Source organism: Battus philenor, unplaced genomic scaffold, assembly GCF_028537555.1.
Source record: "Battus philenor isolate CCGP_79_NKW_IND1 unplaced genomic scaffold, ilBatPhil1.0.hap1 SCAF_13, whole genome shotgun sequence".
NCBI lineage: Eukaryota > Metazoa > Arthropoda > Insecta > Lepidoptera > Papilionidae > Battus > Battus philenor.
Genome location: NW_027181675.1, coordinates 5,491,209 through 5,513,201, shown reverse-complemented (window position 1 = coordinate 5,513,201; position 21,993 = coordinate 5,491,209). Strand labels below are relative to the sequence as shown.

Sequence of the window (21,993 nt, the reverse complement as noted above, 5' to 3'; positions counted from 1 at the left end):
TAGATCGTCGGAATACTCTGGATGTAGGTTGCTTTTAATCAAATGTGTGGGAAATCTATAGAGTAAATCTAGGTCCAGCTGTGGACGTTTTCTGACGCAAATGATGATGACCGGCTGAGCCAACAGACGTCTTGTTTTAGCTATGAGTAATCAAAGCAGGACTTTACAAAGTGGTTATTTCAAACACACGCTGTTTGCTGTAATTCTTTTTGATGTGCAAATTGTTAGTAATATTTTCCGGTGTATAAATAAATAACATGGATGATTTTCAATACGATTTATCATGTGAAAAATATGGAGTTTGTAAGATGGATGCAACGAATAGTCAATTGCTCTTGCAATTTATTTATCGCCTTTAGAAATCCAAGTGTCGCTTAAATTTATATTTTACTTTAAGACCAAGATATTAGGAATTTTATAAAAGAAAGATGAAATTCGTTTCAAGTTACAGTGCGTGACGAACGGAACTAAAGATATTTTCCTTATTATTTTAGATTTATAGGTTAAATTAAAAATAAATAACTAACGTTAATATCTATGGGCAGGATTCTTCGTTTGGAGTTCAACCATCGACTATTGCCGTATTATACAGAGCTGGATGCTGTGTTGCTACGCGGAAGAGAGCCAGCGAGTATGATTAAGATGAAAAACAACTTCTCTTATTCATCATTGTTTTATAAGAAAACGCAACCGCCTCCACATAAAGGTAAACGTGGTGTATATAACACTTTTCTACTTTTATTAATGTAAATCTATGTTAATTTGTAAATTTATCTAAGACAGCCTGTGCTTAGTAGATATGCTAGAGATAACACCAAAAATGTTCTAGCTATGCCCCGCCTACTACTAGATATTTGCTGGTGGAATTTCAAAATATCTGTTCTTAGTGTTTCTTCTCTTCGTAGTTCTGTGTGTCTTCGTTCTGAATATTTATAACAATTCAAGTCTCTAAGTCTTATGGTTCTGTTACCTTTATGACAAATCTCTTATATATTTGTATTCAGGTTGATTGGTTATGGGTGCAATAGCTTTAAAGAGGTGAATGTATAGCTTAATAATAATAGTACACCATATCCATATGAAAAATAAAAACGTAATGAAAAAAAACCGTTTTCTTAATTCAGATTACTGCATATTAAATTTAATTATTGTTTAATATCTGTCTCTTCAGACTTTGTTCTACATGAAGCTATTGACCTGTCACATTTCAATAGAAAAAAAAACGACTACTTTATACATGTTGATGGGAAATAGGTGTAAAAGCTTTAAAGTTTTATTTTTTGACGAATTAAATAAACAATACATATTTAATTTTAGTGAGCGTAAAGTGGATGGTGAGTAGGTTTATGAAATTGCGAAATTCCAAGAAAATTAATATGGCGTCATGATAATTTTCTTACAAAAACAAAACAATTTAATGGTACATTTTTGTTATAAAAAGCTATTCGCGATCATTATTATCGACTATTTCGCTACATTATAACAACATTTTGTTTCTTGCATCTCCACGTATCTTCTACTTTGTATATGGCCTTTGTGCATCCATGCGAGTTGAAGGGAGCGTTCTTTGCATAATTTAGTACGTATAAAGAATTTTTAACTGTTGGCAACATTATACTGTGATGTAAATCAAGCTTTAGATGGTGACTATTAAACCAGTACACCGGCTTTTATATTGCGTTTAAATCTTTTTTATGTACGTTTTGTTAATGGCCACCCGCGGTTACGTTTATTTCAAATTAACTACGCTTTAAATGGATATGATACTAATTACTCGCAGGAAACAAATTTATTTCAGTGACCTTTCTCGATCATTTTAACATTTTAAAAGGTACTAAAATGCAGGCATTATATCATAAGTTTCATTGCTTCTATTTTTAATGTTAATTTTACGCGTTTAATAATAGGTATAAATATTATAATAGGGACAGTAATAAATAAATGCTATCCTTGAATGTTATTTCTGTCTAATTGTTTATGGTGAACCTATAAAAGCGCTAATAGTTGTATATATATATATGTTACTTGTGTTTTGTATGTTACGTATATTTTCTTCTAAAATTTTCACCTCGGTAAGAGAACAAAGGATTGCAATTTGGATTGGTGGTGACACCCAGCATCTTCTTTAGTTTTTTTCGAACAAAAAGTATAACTGACATGTTAAATAAAATTTCTTAAAAATTAGAAAAATGTGTATGAAAATAGATTTTATCGATCAGAATTATTTGTAAAAACATTCATAATTTCAGCCCTAGGACGTCTACCGTATATAGGCTTACCTAGTTAAATTAATTCAAAATTCCCGAACCCGAACTACATAAGGTTCGGGAATATTAATATTTAATCAAGTCATAATGTCGATTATCTACTATATAAAATGTGTACAGAGGATATTAGGTTGACAACAATGCAATTGTATTTGATTTAATAAAAAAAGGTAACTGGTATCGATCGGTATGTTTTCCAAGTAATGTTAATGAAATTTTATTTATATCGTCTGTCATAATTAAGTGGATGGCGATAAAGATTTATTGCCAACGTTTATTATCAGAGATCGGATATTCGGGTGCTGATATCTGAAGTTGAAGTGTTGGCTTAGTACGGAAAGCACTTTAAAGATTATTTTGTGAATGGGCGAATGAGACGGATGGCTCCTCGCAAGTGGGATGACGAACGGCATAGGCTTCCCTCAAAAATCGCCACGATCACCGGTCTCGCGCTGCTTGCATCCAGTGAATTCTCTCGACCTTATTTATGTCGTCGATCCACCTAGTGGGAGAACTTGCCCACGCGGCGTCTACCAGCGAACGAGCTAAATAACGATGACGTAGTACATTTGCAAACAGAGATTCTGAAAATAGTCCTTTTCTTTAGGTTTAAACTGATAGCCGCTTCCATAATTTCTTAGCTTTAAAATATATTTTAGGAGTATTTACTACTGACTCGATCATTATTATATACTAGCTATGTAATTTACTCTTATTTACCAAAATTATTTTAAATTTTTAATATTAAATTAATTGATTTATATTGTACATATTATCGTCTAGCGTCTAGTAAACACGTGTTTCAATTCTTGTTTTTTATAATTTCCTATAATTTTTAAATATTTCATTTGCATAGATTTTTTTATCCATACTGCAACTTACTGCAAGGTATAGGTTCTTCCCAAAGATATCTATGGGGTGATATTCTATAATCGTCACGATTGGCAGACGGGTTGGCGGTCACAGTACTTAAAAAACGCTGCTACCCATTCTCAGGAAACTTTTTAGTGAATCCTGACAATCTTAAATAATTAGTGCAAATGTGTGAATTATGTAAGATTATATCCCGGGAATCGAACCCGCGACTTACGATAGCTAGTCTCAATCCTCTACTACTAGGTCACCATTTCTCGCTAGTGAATTAACAAAAATATGAAATTTAATCCAATTGGTGGCTTTTATAGTTTTTAGTTTTCCCCTTAGTACTTAGTGATTTAGTTTTATGCATATACAGGGTGGTTATATGCTCATTTGCTCTCAATTAATGTATGGTACATCATATCAAATAATCAATGATTTCCGAAATAACAAACAACGTATTCATTAATTCATTTAAAATGATTTATTGTTTACCATCTACCCCTGTGCAGTTTGTACTGCCAGAAGTGTTAGGCCTGTCACATTTCAATAGAAAAAAATGTATTTCAGGGTGATAAATTTATACAAGGCGACTGGAAATAGGTGTATAAGTTTTAAAGCTTTCATCTGACAAATTAGGTTTATATTTAGCCCTTTAAGGTTTTCACAACTATATCCAATCATCGTGTATGTTGATACAATTGTATAATATGTGCAATTTTATTTTAGGGCTCCTCGATAAAGTAATAGCTTCGAATTTGCATGAAAAAGTAGTGTCGCCAATGATGGTACAGCAGAAGGAACAACTTATCGACACGGGACCTCCGCTCGGCGCGTTTCACATGTTACCGGTGAGTTTATATACATTTATTTTAATTTTAGAACATGAACATACATCACTTTACATTCTCCTCTTACTTTGTTTAGTTATTAAATTTACATGAGGTGATCCTAGATTATGGAAAGTGTGGAGAAGGATGGGAGACGACATTTCAAAGATATGGAAAAGAGAAAGAATGATAGATTAGGAAGGTGAAGTATGAAAGACGAATTAGAAACAAAACTAAAAGAATTACGAACCCAGTGTATAATAAAGTCTCTGCCCATACCTACAGGGTTACAATGAGAGGCCTCAATAACGGGTCCATAAAATAAAATATAAAAGGCGGTCGTAATATCTCGAAGTAAGTCTAAGCTCACAAACGATTTTCTAGAGGATGGACAGCAGCGTCCTCTGTGTACCATAATACTACACTGCGATCGCCGACTCGCCTGCCAAGCGTGGCGATTATAGTATATCCATCCCTCTATAGATATTTTTGTGAGGCCTATGCCTTGCAGTGGTCGTCTATGGCCTAAAACGACGACCCCTTGGGTAACCGATTGTGACCTCTTGGAGTCCACATCGTCAATCTCTGAATTATACTAGTTATTGTAATTAAAAAAAAACAATGTTTTGTATAAATCCTTTTCGAAGGAACTATGCGAGTAGTATCAGCGGAAAAATGTTTGATTTCGCTTTACATGGTTTTTTAATTAGTAACATAACCACGACAATACTTCAATTTAATACTCATCACACATTGGTTAATCGAACATTTAGTATTATCCGCCAGAAAAATAAAAACTTTGTACTGTTTTCCGATTTTCTTTTGATCTTTTGTTTCTTTCAATAGGTTTCATTAATTAGTTACGTAATTACTTTTTGTCGTGACGGCGCTGAAATGTTTTATTGTAACTTTAAAGATACTCTAACTAAATTATAAATATTTCAATCTAAATAAGATATGGGATGGATGTTACATGGATCACTGAATACATTTATACCGTTTTATATGTTTATCTTTTTAAACGGGAAGACTAGATATAATGGTCGGTAGCGTGTAATTTATATATCTAAGTAACTTGTATAGTTTTTGCTATATTTAACATTATTATGTCAGCCGATAGACGTACACAGCAAGACATGGGCCTTCCCTTAAGATCGTCTTAATGGCCGGTCTAGCGTTGCACGCAGCTGGCTACTTCCTGCGACGTTGTTAATTCGCCGGTCCACCTGGTGGAGTCTTACTGACGCCGCGTCTACCGGCTCGTGTTCACCACGTTTCACCGCTCCCTACCAGTTCAAACGAGCAATTCTTCGCAACCTATGTCGATGACTTTGGCTCGAACCTCTTCATTTCTGATCCAATCTTGAATTTGAACTGGAACTTTCGAAATTGCGAACGTAGCTCTATCCATTGTTATCTGATGCCAAACTATCGCCACTCGAGAATTTTTCTTTTAATATTAGCTCAAACTAATTATACGTACTAGGTACGTTTATAAAAATGTTTATTTTTTAAAAACTGCATTTTTTTGAAGTTATATGATACGTTTGTTTTCCTTATCCAGTTTGTCTGAATGTATATCAATATATTCACAGTTCTAAAATATTCAGCGTTTTGCATCAGCCGAGAAACAACTGGAAAAAAACTTGTGGAAAATTTTCTAAATTTATCTTCGGTTAACGTAATATTGACCTGTTTTCGAGCTTATGGTTATATTCATATGGTTTATGTTTAAGCTGGAAATATGACTGGTGGAACTGACGCGTGACAAGATAGACGGTTCCGACGTATTTAGTTTTACTTATGGATTATTTATGAATTATATTCGGTCGAGAACTCTGAGTACGTTTTATTTGCTGACAAAAAAATAATATTTTAAGTTTTAGACTACTTTCTGTAAAATTGTAATTTTGAATAGTATATTACGATTGAACGCGTCACTGTTTTTCATTACAGATTGGTATAATTCTTATAAACACGTTTATTATTTCATTTAAATAAAACAATTAACGTAAAACCAACAAAACGGTAAACGATTGCAGGAGTCAAACTAAATTTAAAAAAAAATAATTTTCGTGGTAATAGACCATACAAAAAACAATTTAACATACGCAAAAGAATACAAAATAAATTAAATAATAATTAAAAACATAAGGCATTTGCTTTCTTTATAAAACAAGTCTTCATTCAAGAGGCATTGAATAATCGAAATGCCGGATATCCAACCAAGCTACGCATATAATTTAAAATAATAACTACAAATGCCTGGTTAAAAAACAGGAAACAAAGAACATTTATGATTTACCCCGAAAAAGTGTGCATTCGTTAATTTGGTTAGTCAATATACGAATAAATGGACCTGAGATCCGTCCTGCCCAGGTAGGGTGCTGAGCAGGGCGGACTGCACTGATTGGAAACGCAAAATCCGTGTTAAGAGACAGTTTAAGCCCTAAGCCATTCGAGCCTGGTCACTCCAAGAAGTGTCCGCTCAAACTTAAAAACTCCGCAGTCTTCCGATTCAGTAAAATTAGAGTCTGCATGTTGAGGTTCATGAAGGAGTTCTCGGGTTTAGATATTAAAAAAGAGAATTGAAGTAAACGCCTTTAGCGTTTTTCTAACTCCAATCAGCAGGAACTATTCCAGTGAGACGTACAGTGAATTAACGTCACAAAAACATCGTATAACGCGGCTCTTGTGTTTTAAGGCCAATATTTTTAACATGCAGTTAGCGTGCTTCAGTCGTTTTGTTAATAGTTAGTGCGATATAGTCTTGAAAATACTTCTAGATTGTTTTACTACGAGAATATAACAATATTTTTTTATTGTACTCAAACTAGACTTCTTTTTATACTATTTATGCTGTTTTGATAGATTGTACTGCCAAAAGTTAAGCCTTTCGCATTCCTAAGTTAATAAAATAAATTATCGTAATATGAGTGATAACTTTATTTATCAATTCAATGTCAATTAAGTAAATAAGTTTTGCGATTTATGAATACTGGCTGATACGGCTGTTAAACGTTAATTAAAATTGTCATCGCGTGTACTGTCAAGCGCGAAATTTATTGCAAATTTATTCACAGTTTTAATAGTCATAACATTTTCTGAGTTTCTGCCTAGTGTTGTTTTTTTCCTCGGTGAAACATTCTACAGTGGTAGGAAATTTGTATAAAAAGTTGTATTAGTAAATTCGTTCGTAAGTCATGGCGTGCCTAAAAGAAGTAGGGAATACATCAGATAAATAGATGTCAGTAGCCATGAACTAAATTGATAAAATGACACAAGAAAAACTCTCAAATTTTACACTACATTACTGTAAACTACTCAATCATTTACATTAATGATTGTCCAACAAAAATTAATTTAATGTTTAAATACAAAAATTTCACATAAATCCTTTTAAAATTTTTAAATACATTTTTTTATTGTCTTGAGCGTTGGTCAATAGAAGTAACATACATTTTAAGTAAACTGATTTACTATCTGATTATTTTATCCTGATTTATACATTTCAATTACTCAACGATAAATAACATATATAAAACCAAAAGTTAAATTGGATCAAGTCCCATTCCTGAGTACCATTCCAAGCACGTGTTGCAAATTTCATCATAATTTTAAAATTTGATGATGTACATTGAATCATTATATTATCAAAGATATATCAAATTGAATATAATATTTACTTCTATATTATATAAAGGCCTCTATTTTTAATATAAACTCAGCTGGAGTTCGACCTATTTGACATAATTCCGAGTGGTACAAGTGTCTCGGTGTTAGTCAGTCCGTTCAAGCTGAACTAACTTGACCTTCATACTTTAAATAAATATTTACTCAAGACGTAACAGTTTAATTCTAGGTTAAGTTTACAATAGGACAAGGTTTTGTTAATTTTATATTATCAAATCCACGAGGCATACTCATAGTCGTTCAACGCGCCTTTGGAAATAGCTATTAGTGGTATTTGTCAACGAAATAGAATTAGTGATTCTATTTCGTAGACAAATACTACATTAGTAGATGAAGGAAGGTAACCGACATAAAGAAATTACAAGTTAAAGTGACAATGAGCAGGCCACGTAGCGTGCAGAACTGGTGGCCGCTGGTGCCTATGTTTTTGTAATAAAGCTCACAGACTGGCAAGCGCAGTGTAGAATGACCTCCTAAGCAGATGACGTTGTTAAAGTCTTCATAAATTTATTAAAGTATTAGAAAGCTATTGGGGAGGCATTTGTTCAGCTGCGGACATCTTACTCATGAAATACTGATGATGAATAGCGAAAATATCGATATCTACATAAAGTGTACAATGTTAAATTGAAAACAAATGCGTATTTTGATTTCTACAAAAAAAAATTGGTCGTTTGTTAACAAAGGTGTTTTGTTTTTTAAATGTTGATGAGGTTGGTGGATAAATGTTGATAAAAAGGAGACTGAAATATTTCAGTAAGTGTAAATTAAAAAAATAACTGCAGGTCATACTTGCATTTTCATAAATATTAATAAATACTTTTTTTATGGGGCGTGTGTGTCGTTCCTGACCTAGCCACGCGTGTGCCTCGTACCGACAAGCGGACATTGCGTGTCATCGGTACTAATTATCGATCGTTTATTTATCGAGTACTACAGGCGGCGAACAATTCACACGATTGACGTCATGGCATTTTCCTTTCTGCCATTCAGTGATATACGCTAATATTTGACTTATATAATTTTATTCAAGAAATAATGTAAACGGCTCCAAATTCAATTTAGTTAGTTTTGTGTTATGAATATTACTATCTCCTATAATTGCGAAAATGTCAGTCATAGAAATGTTGCTTTGTTGGACTCGGTATGTTGTGAAAGCGTTCCTTAAGCAAATAAGTTAGATTCTTATATATAAATTAATAAAACAAAATAGTTATAGCCGGTGTAGTTTGGCATCTCATTATCAAAAGGTATAATTGAGCGTATCATTAGTTTATTATCATCCAGAGATATTTTTAACACAGAAGTGTTTTCTATATTAATCCAACACTTCTGTTTCTTGTAAATATGCATCCAAATATCTGATCATTGTAAACTCTCGTATAACGCGTTAAGTTAGTTCCATATTATGATTAAAACGCGTTATACGAGTAGTATCGTACAACGCACTCTTGTGCTTTCGTATGACCCAAAATGTAAAAAAGTTTCACGTTGGACTTTACGCCTTAAATTCTGTTTAAATTGAATGTTGGGGAAAAAGTATATTATGAACAGAGTATGTGCGTCTTAATGATATCAAACTAAGAATTTATAATAAATAAATAACTATAAGTAGACTATAAATAAATGACAATTTTTCAAACAGTTCAATTTCATGTTTATTCATTATAAACTTCACAATACAGAAATATAACAAGGGGATCCCCGCATTATAAGGCACACGAAGTTGTTATACGGGAGACATGAAAACGGGTTATAAAAGTACTGTAAACTTGCTAAATTAATTTGATTGTATAGCGTCCACGTAAAAACGCTTCATATTGCTGGCCATTACGGCGACAATAACATTTTGGTTTAAATAATCTTTGCGCTTTTGAACTGACCTTCGAACGCCGATTTAAATTCGCCGCCATTGATGCGATCGCTGTCTTTACATTTGGTTTGATTTTGATGAACAAATACATGTACGCGTGGTACCTTCCCTCTGCCCCCTTAATATATACATACATACATATACATAGATATATGTGCGTATTTGTGTATATATGGGCATTTTAACTGCTCACCTAGTGTGTAGTTAACTGAGTTGGTTTTGAACGCAAAAGAAATATAATGGGAGATTTTTAATTTATAGATACACGGCCCCGGAGAAGGCCCTTATGTTTAATTTTCACGCGATTAATTTTAAAAATATTCTCATCAGTTCCTATAAGTTATAATTCAGAGAATTTTAAACAATTATATATCAACACATTAAAAATATAATTATAATATTTGTGGTCCTAATGTCTCGAGGTAAATCTAGCCAAGTAGATCTAAGTTAAGTTACATCTTCATTAGATTAAACATAATTAACGGTGATGTTAAATAAGTAAGCTAAGCGTTGGTTGAAGCTATAACCACAAGTAATACCTGAACCAGGAGACTGCGATGATAGTGTCATATTCTGATTTTATATAATCTGATTCAGATCATATATAGATAGATAAATAAATCTAGTTTTTAAAAATTAAATTACTTGAACAAACTTTCAACATTAATGCAAACTTCGTTACGAAAATAGCTTCCCTTTAAAGTTTTCGTATCATATATCACTCCTTGTATGACGCACATTTTTGACACAATTCCGAGCTATTGCTTCATTAGGCGCAATTACAAGTGGTATCAACTTCTATTATTGCGTATATTATTTTTGTCAATACCTAAAATTTTATAATAAAAACGCAATATGTCACAATATCAGAATGAGGTCAAAGTAATGGCGTAATGGTGTTTACGAGTAATTTTTTTAAGTCTACTTTTCGTCGATAAAGACTAAATTTTTACGTAGACTGTACCTTCATCATAACCATCATCGTCTTCATTTCAATCAGGACTCCCATAGCACGATATCATACGTGCAGACAATTTTATTCGTCTTTCATTATACTGGTGTCTTGTGAGTTGTCTTTTGTTTAAATAGCAAATAACGGTTAATGAAGTAGGTATAAGTAGCTATAATGTAAAAAACAGTTTTAGATCAAATTTATAACTACTAAAATGCACCGATAAACCTTATCGTCTTATCACTGTCACTGATAGCAAATTTAATGAAATATTTTTAGGTTAGGTTAGGTTTTAGGTTTTTTTTAAACAATATACTATGCCAGTATTAATTTACATATGTAGTGTAAATAATTTGTTATATATATATATATATATATATATTACACGATGTGATTATCAGTTATTATCAGGTATTCTTGCTAAAATATCCGAATGGATAACGCTGGGCTGTTTAAGTCGATGATTGTACTTAGCTATAAAGATACAAGATAATCTTACAGGACTCTTATTGATCGTCAACTTTTTTTTCATTGATAATTTTTTTTTAAGGGGAAAAGCTTTAAAAACACATCTTTTAAACAATACAGATTTATACATTTACACTTTATCAAATAAAGTCTAAATGAAATCAAAATAATCAAGTTACATTGCGAAGGTGCGAAGGATTCTAGTCATTTAATGAATAACACGGCTTTTTCATCAATTTACCTTTGTGCTTTTTGAAATTTTGTAAATGGAAGTCAATGTGTTGCGGATTTCACTAAAAATCTGATTCCGTGTTTTACAATTAGCAATTTCTAGCAGTTGATTTTTAGCATATCCACTTTTTCACGCCTTGTAAATACACTATGAATGTCCTATATTTTTTTGAATTTATTTATTTATTGGTTATTTTCGCCTCATAAAATATTATCATAAGTATATTATGAGACTACACTAGGAATATTGGTTTTTATAAACCGTTTTCCCAAGATCCGCGGCCTAAAGGTGTAAATTGTTTGGATTGGTCTCTTTTGATTGCAATTAAGGCGAAGACATCTTTTGTTATTCTAGGATTAAAATCAAGCTGTGAAAACACATCCATCATATTTCAATAGATGTTTGATATGTCTTACAGACGTCTAACATTACATAAGGTTTATTTAGTTAAAATTAAAGAGAATTAACGATAATTTTCTTTTAAAATATGTCCGAGAATTACTGGAAGTAATATTTTAATTTAGATTACGAAGAATCTTCTTACATTCGACTAACAACGTAATAATGTCTTCAGAAATCAACAAAACGATTATCTTCTTGAGCCGTCGGTGCGTCGTTGTTTATACCCTCCAAGAAACAACTTATGTTTGTTTAACATCAACAATTATTTATAACGCAAATACGCCGACACGTATTTGAAATTGTAATTGAATTTACATTGAAAAAAATAATACATCTCTTCTAGAATAAATTTAAATTGTTTCATAAAAAAAATTGTTACAGTGTTTGACTGTTTGTTTGTTATAGGATGAGACCATTTTAACAATAATGAGGTACCTGGATATGCAGTCTCTTTGCCGCTGTGCTCAAGTCAACAGGCACTTCAACAGGCTGGCCCTGGATGCGATACTCTATCGATGCATCGATCTACGTCCCTACTGGCATTGCGTTCGTTCACAGGTGTGTATGTTATATATTTAACATATATCGTTTAAATGGCTCATAACTAAGGTAAAAATATACTGCGACCTAGTCAACGAAATAACTGGAAATTAATTCATAGTTATTTTGATCGAGGTAAAGGTAGAAGCGAGAGGTATAAGATATTTTCTACTTCTCAGACCTGTCAATAGTGAACATGACCTATTTTCGGAACGGACTTCTAAGGAAGAATTGGTAAGGCCATTTAAAATTGGTTAGAAAGGGAGAGAAATCTTCTTAAACCTGCAACATGGGATTCTCAGTCCTCGAACATCATACCTTGCACCCACACAGTCAATCCATTAAATAATAAAAAGCTACGTCTCTTTCTAATCAGCATTACCACTGTAAGAACCCGCTTTGCTATACGTATTGTTTTTGACAATGATTTTCGATCAAAGATCTTTTATCAAGGAGACATGTAGTGACAAGACGAAGGTGCTCACAAAAAATGGCCTCTCGGTTTAAAGATCAAGACGGGAACTTCTTTCATTGTGAAATTATTAGCGATTTATACAGTCCATAATTAATTTCATCGTACGTCTAATCACTGTGCCATTCGTATTTTTATGAAATTAAAATATTAGATTTAAACAAACTTGTGCAAATATAGGTAAACGTATACTATTTGTACATTACGCTTTGTAAAAGGTCATATGCGCGTGGAATTAATCTCCCGTGTTATAGAAGCGAGAATTTTGAAAACCAAAATCAATGTTAACTTAAATAGCATGACACATTAGCTGTGTAATTTGATGGCAGAAAATCGCTATATTGGAGACGACATAGTAGGCTATCATCTATTCAAGAGAATTATTCATATGGTCAACATAATCAAAGTTGCGGGAAGCGGAAGACCGGTCATCGTAGTAAAATTTGGAAGAGGCATTGCCATGGTTGTCTATCGGGTGACATGATGAAGATGGTTGCATCAGTTGATACTGTTGTTTCAGGTTCTGGGGATTTTGGCGACGCGTTGCAAGTTCTTACAGAAGCTCGACCTCTCCTGGTGCGGCAGTCATCGCATGATACAGTCTCATTACGTTATCAAGTAGGTTGCGTTACGCGGAAACCTTTTGTTTACCTGTTTACTCAATAATTAATTGGCATGTCTATTATGGATTTAATAAAAGTCTTGTAAAAGCGAAGTATTGAATTGTGTGAGAAAACAAAGTAAGATTCCTATTGTTCGATTCAACGGAATTGTTATTTTCATTTCCAGATGCCACATGTTTGGTAAACGAAATTTCGGTAAACCGTAATTTTAAGAATTATTTTTAAACCGATGGCATTGTCTAGGTTACATCAAGTCGCTGATCATGAGCAGCTCAAAATTGGTCACCGTGGCCATCTTTGTGGGAGGCTTCTGTCTTACAGTGGGCGTCTATTGCTTGACATGATGATGATAATGATGATGGACTAAGTTCGCAGATTGTTTTTTTTATGATTATGATTCATTTTGATTACATTGTCGGTTTAGACCTTTATTTTACTACCATTATATTACAGCTCGAAGGATTTTTAGAGATAATTAGTTAGGATATTGTTGGTTATTACAAAAAACTACGTCTAAAGCTAATTTCTATCAAATAGGAATGTTTGTCACTTTTCTAATAACATACACAAGTCGGAAACTTTCCAAAGTAAAAAATAAAATCAATAAATTAATTAATAATATACACTTTTTATGTTGCTTTATAGTAAAGATAACAAGATTAAAAGCCTTATTAATTTTCTAAAGTGTCTTAAGAGTTAATAACAAAGTAAACTAGTCGTATATCATATTAATTAATAATTTCGTAATCAATCTAAAAAACGTAATAAATAATAGACGATATATTTTTTAGACTAGAGATATAATAAATGTCAGAATTTTTTTTATCTGTACAAATATACGAATTTCAAACATGGCGTCGAAAATGGTAAAAAATAAGAGTTCAAAGACTAAGTTTCGTGTTTGTCAAAATTTATTTCGATTATTATCTACAACGGTAATTGTTCAATTTAGCAATGCAATTATTCAATATAGCAATGCAATTAAATATTAAACTGTATGTGATATATAAAGTAGAGACACTAAACTAGCTTGACTATTAATTATTTTTTTAGTAAATAAAAATCAATTTGCAGATTCCTGAGAGATAATTGCTCGGAGTTAACACACTTGAGATTGAATTGCTGTGAATTTGTCGACAATTCAGTGCTTAGAACAGTGGTCGAGAGCTGTGCTTATTTACAAGGTTAGTGATATATTTTATTATTATTATATTTTATTTATTTGGAAACGTCAACAGAGTATAAATAAAGTACACATACAATAAATAAAACACAACAATCTTTACATTTTTATTGCGTTTTAAATTACAAATAAACATAAATCCAAAATATTTTAAGAAAGAATTTAATATAAATATCATCATTATTTCAGTTATAAGGAGTTCATTGCTTGACATAGGATTGCATAGATTCCCTATACGTGCACTTAGAAACGGCCCGCATCACACTGCATATATGTTCCATATGGAACGGCAGACAAGTGTTGACAAAATTCATAGCTATTTATATTTATACCCTTGCGTGAATAATAGCATGAAGGGTTCCCAAATTTGCGGTGCGTATTAGTGACTTGATGTTGCGACTTTTGTCAAAGCGGTGAACTTAGGGTGTTATTTGAATTACGTAAGCGCACAAGACAATGCTGTCAGCTTATTGACGGTCGAGACTTAATTGCGATAACATATGTAACTTCAAGTGTAACAGCTAAGTTTGTTACCTTGAAAGTTTCATGTTTATGCGTATTAATCACCTCGCTAATCTACGTTAGTATATGTCTAGATAAGGCAAGGAAAGTGATTTTTATGGCACTATTGTTCTAAAATTACATTTCATATGACACAACCCGTATCTTAAGCAATCTAATCTAAAAATCGTTTGGTAAACATGATGTCATCGGTTAGTCATGTTCGGTTGCGTTTGAAAGGTTTTAAACAACAATTATTATAACTTAGTACTAATTTTTTATTGAATATAGACTTAGTGATAGTTCTATTAATATTTATCTTTATAGTATTATACAGTTAGAATCATTAAAAGTGATCACTCGTCTACCTGATGAGAATGCCCGAAGAATCTAAATTGATCGAAACAAGAATCACAGTATGACTTTATTTTTGCTATGATTTTTTGAATATAGAGTTAACGTGGGATACAAGTGCATCTTAGTGTAAGAACCCATAATAAATTCCGACGGGTTCACTTGCATATCAATTTCACAATAATCTTAGTAATAGAGTAAATTTTCATTAAAAGGAAAAAAAATATTTTATTTTAATATTTCGATAACATTTCGTTATTTATACTGTTCAACTTACAATAAATAACGTTGGCAGCCGGGGTCTTAGAGTTCTAAAGTTCACCCTCAAGGTGGACAGACGAACTGGTACAGGTCGTCGGAAGACACTTAATGCAAGCCTATCTCTCGCCTAATCTCCACCTCTGGATGTTTTATAGCTGAAATGACGATGATGAAATATAAAAGTGTTACACTTGAGATAACGAGGTCTAATAATAACAAGAATCAAAATAAAGCCTATTTCACATTACCATATTCAATGCAAAAATAGTACATTATCACGCGTAGCTATCTAGTGGCGATGGAATGCGTTTTGTTGTTGCCAACCATTAGCAATTGTTCGCGAAGTAGGTCATGTTGCCAACCTTACAATACATGTTTTATCATATTTGGCCATTTGTCAAAAGTATATTAACCAAACGGATTGTCGATTAGAATTGTTAAAAGCAAAGAAGGAAACATTGATATAAGAGCATTATACAAACTGACGTTTAAATCTTAAAAATTGATGATTAGAAAATTGAACCTATCTTGGTAAATAAATGTCTCTGTGGCATCTTATTAGTTTTAAAATCTTATCGTGAACAATTGCGTAGAGGCGATTCTTGTTTTAGAACTATTGGTGTTCAACTCCATGTATGATATACACAAAATTATCCTCTAATATATTTCCAAGACATCTAACTCTTTCCATTTTATTGTACAAGATATCAATACCTAGAACGCTATGTTAAAAATCCAGTATTTTCATAAAGGCCACGAAGCTCAACGGTGAGCTTTCTCTTACTGTATCGTTTAACCTGTCAACTGCCTATGTACATATATGTCCGAATTCCTCGGGTGCGTACGGGTCATATCTGTCCAAAATAAAGTAGGCTACATTATATCGAATCACCTTAAAAATATAGTTTAAAATAGATTGCTCTGGAGGTACTACCAAACCAAGGAATTATAAAAAATAATATTTCATTTATCATTTTAAACAATTCGTTCCCGACACTGGCAGGCGCCATGTTGTGGCAAACGAAGGGTTAAGCCATAGAAGTCTCCCGTTAGCCACATACAAGATTCATCGTTATATTCTATATGTAAATAGAACAATTTACATACTTTAAATCCTAATGTATAATAAAATTTGATTTCCTGATTTTTGCTTTGCCCGAATGGAGTTCGTTAGGCTCAACGGTGGGTAATAAAGCATATAATATATTGAAGGTGTTAAGAATTGAGTGATTTTGTTTCAGAACTATGTTTGCGTTCGATAATCGGTTGCACGGATTGGATCTGTTTGTCCTCGCTGAAACATTTACGTCGTTTGGATTTGTACCGAACTGACATCGGTACGGCGGCGGCAGTGGCTACGGTACGCGCCAACGCTAACCTACGTCATGTTAATGTTGGTACGCGTTTATTTTTCAATATTTTATCTATTTGTTAACTTATATTACAAATTTAAATTAGGAATATAATGGTTACGAATCTCTTTTATTATTATGATTAGTACTGTATTACATCCTTTTGAGAGTAGTGTTGTAATTCAACGCCGGCTCAGTACGGAATGATTGAAAGTCGTGCTTTTGGTAACTTGTAGCTATAACTTGTATACGTGAAGAATAATGTAACCATTTTTAAGAAACTGGCATTGAATTAAGTATATATTTACATGTATCGACTTAGAGGTTTTAATGCTAGATCAACTTATAAATAATTGCTACTAAAATTAAAAATAAAATCTATCAATGTTATCAGGTTCTTGTAAAATGATTTCCGCAATGGATGACGTCGCGATAGCCCTGGGTGCGAATTGTCCAGGGCTGATATCCGTGGATTTTTGGAAGTCCTACTCGTTGACCGCTACAGGCATCAGGGCGCTCGGAAACTGCAAGTTGCTCCAAGAGTTGGATGTGGGCTGGTGGTAAGTGTATATTTCTATAATTATACCTACATTAAATCTATACGTAATAATTGGAATTGATTGCACCCTCGGAATCTGCAAATACCATTTGGGTAGCAGAGCAAGTCAGATGCAAAAAAGCCAAGTGCGTTTAGTATGATGTAACTAACTATAACTTAGATATTGAATTAAAACTTTCTCGTAAAAAATATTTATCTCATATAGCATATATCATATTACATATTTCACGCACAAAGCATATTTCATGCATGTAGAATATAGCATATTTCATGCATATAAAATATGGCATATTTCCTGCATATAGAATACAGTATATTTCATATATATAGCAAATCTTTGAGGTCTTTACCGATCCAAATCAAAGACAAAAATACTTACAGTACTAACAACTAACATTAAGAAAAAAATATACACTCCTAACGATTTTAATTGTATAAATTAAAGATTTAAATGTGTTTTTTTGAAATCACTTTTAATACAGTATTCGAGCTATTTGCTTTTATTTACCACAAAGGAATTACTAATTTTAAGAAGCCTAGAGAAAGGTAGAATAATCTTATCTTTATTTCTAGTGTTTTTCAACATTTTTCTTGTATTTATTAATATTAAACATAAACAAGATTGTCATATACCTATCGACTTTGTACCGCTAAACCCTGCGTAACTACTATTTACTTTACATAACACTATCAGTTTTATTGTTCAATATATAATATTGTCTTTCATCATCATCATATCTGATGATTACGCCCACAAGGCGCTGGCAACTTCCAATAGCTCTCCGGGAGCTTAACTACGTCTTCGGTCGACCTAGTGGGGGGACAACCCACACCGATATGTCGGCTGTTTGACTTTCCAGAAATATAATTAGGATGTTTGATATTGCAGTTTACAAGCTGGCAATTCGGGCGAATGGTTGGCTTCGCTGGCGGGGACCGAGCTTCGGAAGTTGTTCCTTGGAGCCCTACGCGGTGTTTGCGATCGTGACCTGCGTTCCTTGATTCCGCGGACACCGAAATTGGCACAACTCGACCTGCTGGGAGTAAGGGCGGTTACTCCCGATATATGTAGCGAGTATGTATTTAAACTACTTGCTGTCATTTCTTTGATAATTTTTAAAATGCCAAAAAATAAATGCCGAATTTTATATCTACAAGAGCTTCATTTAAATATACATTTTTTATGAATATGGAAATTTCGTAAAATTGTTCTTAGCTGGCCTTCTCATACAACTAATGAAAGTTATGAAAAAACCATGAATAAAATCGATAGGACTTTCTCACGTGACTAAGGTAAACAGATAATAATTTCTATATGCGGGTATAATCGAGGTATAAAGAATGTGGGTTTGTCTGTCTGTACTTGATATGTTTACAAATCATACATCCAGTCTGAAAATTTGGTAAATTATTAGGTATATCAACAGAAAGGTTTTTGAAAGATTTTTTTATCATTTATGATTGAGGTATCTATACTTTCGTTCAGATTTTTATTTAGACACAGTAATACGTGAACGGGTACACCCAGTTCATTATACATTATAAAGACAACAAATGTAATACAAGAACTAAGGTTTGAACAACGGAACCACAAATTTTAAATAAATTTATTACTTCAAACTTTTGTATCATTACAATTGTTATGTTGATGTGATTAGTAATAAATGAAATATTTTCTTTATACCAATTTTACTGATTAATATGTCGATTCTACCTCGCGGTGTATTATTTTACTTACGCGGGAAAACTACTAGCTCCATCTATCAGCGTCAGCCGAAACTATTGAGTTCCGACAAATTAAATATTTCTTTTAAAGTTGTGATAACTTGAGTATCTTTGTCGACAAATAAACGACATTTAATTTGTTCTAATAAAAATACTTTTGATCAAATACTGTTTATCACAGTACACTATTTTTATTAACAAGGTAATTCAAATTCTTCAACTTTTTCGTCAATATATGTCATAAGTCATCATCGCATCATCACCTATAAAAGTAACATTTAAATTTATTACAACCAGCCAGTTATATTAAATATTAATGTATAATATAAAAATATATCTGTTTTCAGTATATTAGCCAGTTGTTGCGAGTTGAAACTACTGGACGTCAGTTTTTGTGACCAGATCTTGGAATCTCAAGTAAGTCTAGTGATAAAGTGTGCAATTAAGTTCTCGCTGTTAACAATATATGACTCCAGCAGTAAGTGTTGCCAGCAAAGGTACAAAGGAAAACTTAGTTCTACTGCATAACAACGCTCAACATTGTAAATCTCTAATAGGAAGACTAAAGGCTTCCCTTAAAGATTGCAACGATGACTGCTCTTTCCGCTGCTCGTATCCAGCGACATCCCGCGATCTTGTCCATGTCATAGGTTCATCTAGAGGTGGGGGGGGGGGTCTACCCATGCCTCGTCCTCCGGCTTTTGGTCACCACTCGTCACCGCCGTCGACTTATCGCTAGTCGAGCTCTGGCAGTCGAAAGAAAGTTGCTAGCGATGGCCAATAATTTAAATAATATAAAGGTAAACCAAAGCCAAAGTCCAAACAAGATAAAAACTTCATAGGGGTAAATGCCGTCAATTTAAATATGGTACACTCAATCCAAGAATCAATGGTTTCGATAGTGATATAAAACATTACGATAATTTATTAATAAAAACCACTACAAAAGTCGGATAACTACATATTAAAATTAATGATGTGTTATTATATATACCTATAGGATTTTTGCTTCCAGAAGTTATTGGTCTGTCGCATTCCTATAGAAATATGAATAAATTTAACTTATATAATATTTAACTTTATACAGCATGTTTGAAAATGGGTGTAAAAGCTATAAAGCTTTTTGCTTACAAATGAGTTACGCATTTATCCATTTAAAGCTTTTACACCAATAATCAATCATCCTGTACATGTGCTAGTGTTTACGCAACTAATATAAAAAAAAACTATTTTATTATTGTTTCTCAAACGAATATGAGCTCTAAGGTAAATACTTCGAGATGTTGTGAATAAACTTGTTTTGTAATTATTTTTATATTAAGTTTATAATCCCTTTGCCCGCAGGTACTCGAATGGCGAATAAAATACCCACACGTAAGCATCAAGCGCTCCTTCCAGTCTGCTAACCTAAGTGGAGGGGAGCCCAACCAATTGTTCCTCATACCTAGTCTAGAATGACCTGCGATTCTCATGCAATAATTTATATTTTTATATTGATATGTATGATTAAGAAAAACATAATGACATGATTCAACGCTCAATGAGTTTTGTGTAGAAGTAAAGTTTATTTGCGTATATATCAGAAGTCAATTGATTTATCAATATTTATAGAATTTTTCCAAATATAACTTAGTCATAAGACTCCTACTAATTTCATTATATTGATCATCACTTTGACTATCTCATCGATCCACGAAACCAAATTCGTTTAAATTCGTTTTCCATTTTAATTACCTAAAAATCGAAAGCTAAAAATATTTATTAAAATTATGTTTTACTGATATATTATAGCATTTGGATTTGCAAATAACAATTTCATTGAATCTCACTTTGTTTACTCTCTCAAGACAATATGTTGCTTTTAAGATAAGCCTTTTTTAAATCTACTATAGACATGACAGTTAATTATTGAGTAAACTGGTAAACAAAAGGTTTCCGCATAACGTAACCCAATGAGACTTTGACTTTGAATGCCTTGCAGTGGGCTTTTATCGGCTAAGAAGGAAATGATTAAAATTCAACATTACTATAATTGTTAATGCAATAAGATAATTAAATCAATTCTTTTATAATCATTATAAAAAATTAGCTTTATAATAATTTATTTATTATCATTGTAAATGTATTCAATCATTGACTTCTGTTTGTCGCAGTAGGTGAACAGTATATTCTCAGCATTATATAATGAATTGATTAAAACTTTTATTATGGCATACTGTTTGTTTTTGAAAACTTTGAAAAAATTAAATATAATATTACTCCTTAACAGTACTCTAAAAATCAAGGAAATACCCTTTTATTGACTTATAAATAGGGGTACGGAAATTTCGTATTTACGAAATAGATGCGAATAAATGCGAAAATTTCTTATAAATGCGAATAAATGCGAAATGTATGCAATTTTTCTGTTTTTCAAGGTCATTTTTAAACGAGTTAATTGATGAATATACACACTTTCATAGGTAAATTCAGTGATGTCAACCCCGTATCATAGACCCCTAAGGCCTACGGGATATATTTCTTGGCTTACTTATCAGTTAAGAAGCTCTTTGTTTTGTGTAAAAGACCTCTGGTCAGTTGAAAATCCCTAATTTTTAAAAAAACGCCTTATCTTTTTTTTGAACTCTGCCATCAATGGACTAATCCATGAACTCATTAATAAAAATATAAATCATAATATGCATGACAATTTGTTGGCCGTCAAATGCAACTTTTCGTCTTTTGATGGAGCAGAATCTAATACAGAGTATTTGACATCCAACTTTACATAGTGGACGCTTAACTCATCTTTAAAATATACAATGTCGTCGTAACAAACTAAAAAAGAACGCTTAAGGTTGCGAATATT

General features: G+C 32.5%; 1 protein-coding gene across 1 annotated transcript in view; it reads left to right on the top strand.

Annotated features, from left to right (window-relative positions):
- Fbxl4 (F box and leucine-rich-repeat gene 4) overlaps window positions 1-20,815 on the top strand; it is a 28,506-nt gene extending 7,691 nt beyond the window's left edge. Inside the window, exons 4-13 of the mRNA XM_068777331.1 lie at window positions 546-712; window positions 3,855-3,976; window positions 11,981-12,133; window positions 13,108-13,205; window positions 14,285-14,394; window positions 16,751-16,906; window positions 17,256-17,421; window positions 18,310-18,495; window positions 19,493-19,562; window positions 20,490-20,815. Of these exons, the coding sequence (XP_068633432.1) occupies window positions 546-712; window positions 3,855-3,976; window positions 11,981-12,133; window positions 13,108-13,205; window positions 14,285-14,394; window positions 16,751-16,906; window positions 17,256-17,421; window positions 18,310-18,495; window positions 19,493-19,562; window positions 20,490-20,603 (1,342 nt within the window). The 3' untranslated portion in view covers window positions 20,604-20,815. The remainder of the gene's footprint in view (window positions 1-545; window positions 713-3,854; window positions 3,977-11,980; window positions 12,134-13,107; window positions 13,206-14,284; window positions 14,395-16,750; window positions 16,907-17,255; window positions 17,422-18,309; window positions 18,496-19,492; window positions 19,563-20,489) is intronic.
- Window positions 20,816-21,993: the final 1,178 nt, after the last annotated feature.